General features: G+C 34.1%; 1 protein-coding gene across 1 annotated transcript in view; it reads left to right on the top strand.

The window, feature by feature from the left end:
- The window catches only part of LOC104272072 (collagen alpha-1(XXI) chain-like), a gene marked incomplete at its 5' end in the record, with an annotated part of 50,453 nt that overhangs the window by 31,017 nt on the left and 12,726 nt on the right, over positions 1 to 6,710 (top strand). The window contains 4 exon segments of the mRNA XM_009866964.1: positions 1,428 to 1,472; positions 1,832 to 1,885; positions 4,790 to 4,843; positions 6,117 to 6,170. Of these exon segments, the coding sequence (XP_009865266.1) occupies positions 1,428 to 1,472; positions 1,832 to 1,885; positions 4,790 to 4,843; positions 6,117 to 6,170 (207 nt within the window).

The raw sequence follows: 6,710 nt of genomic DNA, 5'->3' as shown, positions 1-6,710 counted from the left end.
ACTCTTTCAGCACAAGAATATTGCTGCCTAGTGGGAGGATTATTTCAGCATATATTATTTCCGGTTTTTATTACAGGTACAGATATTTATAATCTAGTTTTGTATTTTACAGCTACAGAAATTAACTGTTAAATAATTATACTGAGAACTCATGGGAAGGTCTGCAAGTTCCTAAATGTGGTAATAAATATGGCCTATTTCCTATCTCTTTGTTTATACAAAAGATTAAAGATAGTTTTGGACAAAAGTTTAGCTGAAAGAGTAATATTACACAATGTGAGTAGAAGTCTCAGAAAGAGTTAATTTTATTACATTCATTGGTCTTTTCCTTTAATGATAGGTACACTGGAATTTTGATGACCTGTAAAATGCTCAAGATGTCAATGTGAAATCATGTGCCATTGACCAATGAACTGTTTCTGCTTGATGGGGTCATTATTAACTAGAAGCTGGGTGTAAACTGCAAAACAATGGAACTATCTTTTCCAAGCCAGTGTTGCACAAATGTAATCCATATGGAAACTATCAGGTTATTCCTGGTTGTTGCATTCATGTGATTTTTTTTTTTTTCTCACAGAATGCATTTGTTTTGGAGGTGTCTAGAACAGTCCTCTTGTTTTCACTGCAGCATATTAGTTTCAATAGTAGATTAAAATGTGAAGTCTGTAAGCCAGATTCTTGCTGCAGATTAATGATGGTACAAGTAAAAACAGCATCTATCCAATAAATTTGAGTACTTTTACTCGGGTAAAAAATAGGTTAACTGAATGTAGACTACAGTTCTAAGTATATATGGAGTTTTGTTTTAAAACTGAGTAAAGTTAAAGTAAATGACCACCATGAGAAAACTGAAATATACTCTAGAGCCAAATGAACATGACACAGATCATGAAATATTTATGGCGGGGGAAGCTAGCATACATCAAATGTCATTATAGCTTTCTCTTATACTCTGTTACAATCACTGTATTTTAGATGATAGGAAAATAGACTTTGTCATACTTGTGGTCTTATTGACCAAGATTTCTGCTCTATCTTACGTGGGAAATCTTATGGGTAATGAGAAGTGGTTTCTTTCCCTGTGCCAGTCAGGGTTTTCAGGAAAGCATTGCAGCCGTTGCTGGGCAGCCAGGAGGATGTGAGCCTGCCCCATGGCAGACATGGACTCCTGGCACAACAGCACCAGGGAGCGACTGAACATTAGCGTTTCACTGTATCTGTTGATTAAATAGTTTTGATGTTTCCAGATGAATCTTGTTTATCTTATGTGTGTGATTTTTTTTTGAATTTTCTATTTCTTGCCCATATTTTGAACCCAAATCATATGGTAAATGTTAAATTTATGAGGACACAGAGGTGTGGGTTATAGATTATTTTCTGGGAAAACTATTCCATATATTTAAAAGGTTTTCTTTTTGCCCCCTCAGGGAATTCCTGGAATCCCTGGAAATCAAGGAGCAAAAGGACAAAAGGTATTGCTAATAGTTCAAAACACAGTTAAAACCTGAGTATAAACACCCATTCCAAAGTAAGGGTTCACTCTGTGCTCAGAGGAGTGTTTTCACAGTGAGAATTTAGGACATTAAATAATACTGCAAATGAATGAAGACAAGCTCCAAGTTCTTTGTGGCATGTCTGAAAATCTCTCATTATGTTTTATTTCAACTATTCCAGAATAAATTAATAATTTAGAAGAACAAAGTTAATTTTGTAGTACTTTGAGAAATAATCCTAACTAAATAAGTCTACATAATTAAAGAATATTTAACAAATTTGATAACTATACATACATTAATCAAAGAATTCTTCTCTTTATCTAAAAAAAATGTAGGGCGAAATTGGACCCCCAGGTCAACCAGGAGCGAAAGGGTCACCAGGGGATACTGTAAGTTTGCAAAATGGTATTATTATGAACAAATAATTTTGATGCCATCATTCTCTACTTGTAATAAGCAAACAAGCAATGGCAAATACAGAAACAACTCGCATTTTCAGGTTGGCAGATATGATCAGACTAAGTTTAATCTCTAAATGTCCCCCACAATACTATATGCACACTTTTCTTTTAAAATTGATGGTTTCCTGACTGATTTGATAAACAAATCCAGCAAATGCATTTGTCTGAATTTGCTCTCTGAATTAATTTTGAATTAACTTTGAAAGTACTTAAATAAATTGTATTTTGACTTAGAAATTGTCGTAGTGCATAATGGATTTCTGAAGATGAATTTCAGAATGCTTTTGTGATAGTGCTCTTTTGACAAAGATTGTGAGAATAGCTGAGAACACTGAACTCCTAAACTGCTTAAAGAGAGATTTTATTTTGGAACGTAGGAAACTGAAAATAATACGTGCTACTTGGACAGTTTAGCTAACAACATTTTTGTTACTAAGAAGGGTGATTTCCATGTTCTTTATAATCCTTTAGAAATCACAGTAGTAAAAGAATTGTTCTGAAAGTTGGTGCAAGTATTGTAGTTGTTTTGATGAAATTTGGCTGAAACACTGCCGGAACTGGAAGTTCAAATGTCCCTACTCTCCTTAACACATGCACATTTGGTCTCTTACTGTGCTTCTATGAATTTTTATTGTGTTTCGCTGGAAATTTTTTCCTCCATTTCTTTCTGAGCAAAGTTGAACAAAATGCTGAAGGGAAGGGTATATAATCAGCTATAATACATCCTTGTGGGATTCGGAAGTTTATGTGTTTATTCAAGTAACTCATCTACCATATTGTCTTTGAGTTTTATTTAGATAAATAACATCTGGTTCTTGATAAACTTGAAATTAATTTATTCATGTTTCCTGTCAACTCATTTGATGTATCTTTTGTCACCTGATAAAATAAGTAGGAAATTGATGCATGGAATATTTGAATACATTATATGGCATTAGGGAATTTCAACCAGAAAAAGATAGTGGGATTTTCCTCGTATTAGTCACACTTAATATGTTTGTTCCAGAAAAAACAGATGGAAAGCTTGTGGATAGTCTATTAATACCTTGGGAAAATTCTTCAGTAACAAGTTCTTTGGTAATAACTATCCCTAGTACATTGCCAACATCAGTAATTTATTAATTTATATGCCACATAAATAGTGTCAGCTCTGGAAAATGGAAGAGTAATGCTACATTTCATGTTCTTGAATTGTGCTGTATTTTTATTCATTGCATGCTCTTCTCTTTTAAATTTTACATGCCACAGTTTTCCGATAATGTTCTCGAGCTTTTCCTATATTGCATCTGGAAGTTTTCTTCTTGCAGTGTACTGATTTCATGTAGTTGTCTTCCTGTAATTTCTTTAATTAAATACAATAAATATGTCTTGGTAATAAAAGTGCAAGAACAGAAGCCAGGACAACTGGGTTTTATTTCTCCCTTTCCTGCAAATGTATACCTGACCTTAAGTTATTCTAAACATGTTTTTTGACTTGATTTCTCTAGTATATGTTTACAGGTCGGTATGGATATATGCACATACCTGATTAAAAAAAAAAAAAAGAAAGCTATTCTGCATACATAATATTTTCACTTTGTATAAGATAAAATGAATGAGGGATATTTATGATGTACATTTGCCACATCTATAATCCAAGGACTGGTGTGGCCATAAACTAGAAGTGAACTAGTGTGGAATTATAACTCAGAGTAATTCTATCAGAGAGTAACTCTGACAAATTAGATTTCCAGGTCTTATTTAATTGTTTGTCTTTCTGTATTATTATACTTTTATTTTATGCTGTGTTTTATGTACACTCCTATAGCAGATCATATTTCATAGTATATAAGCAAGTAATAATAATAGTAGTAATAATAATAGTAGTAGTAGTAATAGTAGTAGTAGTATTTATTGATTCATGCAGTTCTGGAGACAAAGAGAAGTGAGATTAAGTGGTGAGAAAGACATATAATAATGCCAGATGTGAAAAATACTATAAATAGGAATTCCTTCCTGGGAAGTATGATTTTTAAAAATATTCTTTTCTAATACCTACGTGAGAATAGCTTTAAACAGCAACTATGCAAATCAGTCGTTTGCTGGTTTAACACACTTTAATGCTTTTATAGGGAACAAAACCAACAAAGCATGCCTTTATCAACACGTTTTCATGGGAGGAGTCTAAGGGACTGTTTTGGCAATGCTCTGGCTTTGTACATGTGCTGAAATGCCATAATCTCAAAAGGCAGAAGCTTCCTTCTTGAAGATTCTTCCTCTTAAAGATTCTGCAGAAGATGCAAAGATGTAGCCCCAAAGTTTAATGACTCCCAATAAATCTCCATGAAGTTTGCAAACAGAGTCAAGGCATGGCAGCCTTTGAGGGAAACGTAGTAAGAAAGAAGGAGGAGAATTATGAAGTGCCACATGTACTTCTACTGGTCTTGGGAACCCTAAATGGAAACTAAGAAAGTCTTGTGTCACTTTTGATTGGAGCTTAGGACATATTAAGGATATGTTAAAGATTAGGTTGCACGATGTTGTTTTGAGTTGAAGATTTTTTTCTCTCAGGAATACTTCATGACGGTGCTGTGCCTTTTTCCTGCATATTTTTTTCCATCTCATAGTAGCGCTTCCTGAGGTCATAGAAGGTCTAAATAATCCACTGTGATGTGTCAGACCTATGGCATATACAGGAATATGATAATATATTTTATATTTCCTGTCCTATTTGTTTCCCTATAGTGTTATAATACTACTAATAAATAATAATAATACTAGAACACTATACTGAACCTATTATTCCTCTAGATTAGTACAGAAATGCCTCTGCCTTTTTTCACAAATAAATAGGGTTTGATGGGACCAGAAGGCTCATTTGGTCTACCTGGAACTCCTGGGCCTAAGGTAAGTGTTTGTATTAATTTGCTTGTGACTTTCATAAATGACTGCCTTACAGATGACAGAATGCCATGGTTTTTTAGCTAATATTTTTGCCTACTGAATATTGGTGAGAACATATACGATTTTCTCTCTATTACCTTATATGTTGGTTCAGTCTCAGGAGAGCTTAATATAGCTCAGTAGATGGTGCATATCCCATGAGGGTTGGAACAATTGCAGAAATGGTCATGAGACTTTGTTTCAGCTTTGCAGTCCTGGAAAATGTTCTGCAATGCTGGGAGCCAGATAATTCTCAGTATACATCAGAACTTTCTGCCCATGTTTCATTTATTTATATTTTAATTGTGTTAAATAATGTTACGTGCTGCTTTTTCCACCCAAGGAGCCAAATTTATTTCAGATGTAACTTTATTGATTGCACTGCAGCTACAGCAAGAATTAATTTGACCCATGCTCTCAGAAGCTAAAATAGACTTTATAAATCTGAGTCTGTTAGTGTAACCTTTTAATTTAATCCAAGATGAGTTTTGGCCAGTAAGCACTGAATTGTATGTCCTAGAGAGTATTTAGGAACATAGAATCCATTTCCAGAACTTTGTTTTTACATTTAGCTCCATTTCCACCCATACATTATTTTATATCAAAAAGTCTATATGTATTTATTTAAAATTGTATACCGAAGGTAACATTTTTTATGTGATCAACATTAAGAAGAAGATTGAATACCTATGAAATTACTAAAAATTAATTAGATTTACTTTCATTTGTGAAAAATGCTTTTGTTTTGTATATTTATGTCACATCCAGAATATAAACTTGTTCTTACAGAAAAGCATAATGAAATAATCAATAGTTCTTAGATTTTAATGAAAATCCTTGTGCTGAATGTATACTTAAATCCGTAAGCTATGATAACAACTGAAACATATATAAATATTTTTTGCTCAGACAGGTTTGAGTATTCGTAGAGTTTTACTAAATAAGGTGGTGGAAATACGAAGTCAGTGCAGAGAACCGTGATTTGACTGGGCCCGGGAGATCAGGCGGGTGGGGAAGGTGAGCAGAGAGGCCGGCAGATCACATTTTGTCATCGGTATCTCATCTTTCCTGACAGGAAGTTGAAACTTCAAGTTTCCTGTCAGAGAGGAGAGCTTTAGCCTTTCAATGCCTATTTTTAAGAGCCAATTTCCTGGCAGTGTCTGTTTATGTTTGCCAGTCATACCACGTGTGACAAAACACACTGATGTATCGGCCATACTCTTACATTGTTATATAGGGTGATAAAGGTGAACCTGGATTACAGGGGAAACCAGGATCATCAGGAGCCAAGGTAAATATGGATCTGGAAATTTTCTACTTAAAGAAGGGATTTACTTACTTTTCCATGTGATTTTCCCATGATTAGTTACGAGGCAGGTTTTTTTCCAAATGTAACAGGACTTAACATAAAATTGCATCGGAATCGATTCAATAGCTCATTCTTCCTAATTTTGGTCTAGATTTTAGGCAATATAAGTCAACTATTTATGAAGTTGAAACCTGCAAACATTGTCATTACTTCGGATAGTTTTATTTGTGTAATTTTGGAAAATCAACACCAACTGTTTTAAAAGGCGGTTAAAAAAGATAGATACTGGAAAACTGAGGTTAAGAATTAGGAGTCCGTTTTTTTGGCTTTTCTATATTCAAGATCCCTTCAGAAATTCTCCAGAAATTTAAGTCATCTCCAGTTACAAAATTTCATGGCCAAAGCATGTCATGTGACCTTGAGAAAATATGCAGTATATGTTTTTACACACAGTACATCACTGACACAGAGCTATTGTATTACTCAGGGAGAACTAGGAGTACCAGGTGCTCCAGGTGAACC

This window comes from Apaloderma vittatum, unplaced genomic scaffold (genome assembly GCF_000703405.1).
Source record: "Apaloderma vittatum isolate BGI_N311 unplaced genomic scaffold, ASM70340v1 scaffold5603, whole genome shotgun sequence".
In the NCBI taxonomy this organism is placed as follows: domain Eukaryota; kingdom Metazoa; phylum Chordata; class Aves; order Trogoniformes; family Trogonidae; genus Apaloderma; species Apaloderma vittatum.
The sequence above is the reverse complement of the archived record's forward strand: the minus strand, read 5'-3'. Positions and strand labels throughout refer to the sequence as shown.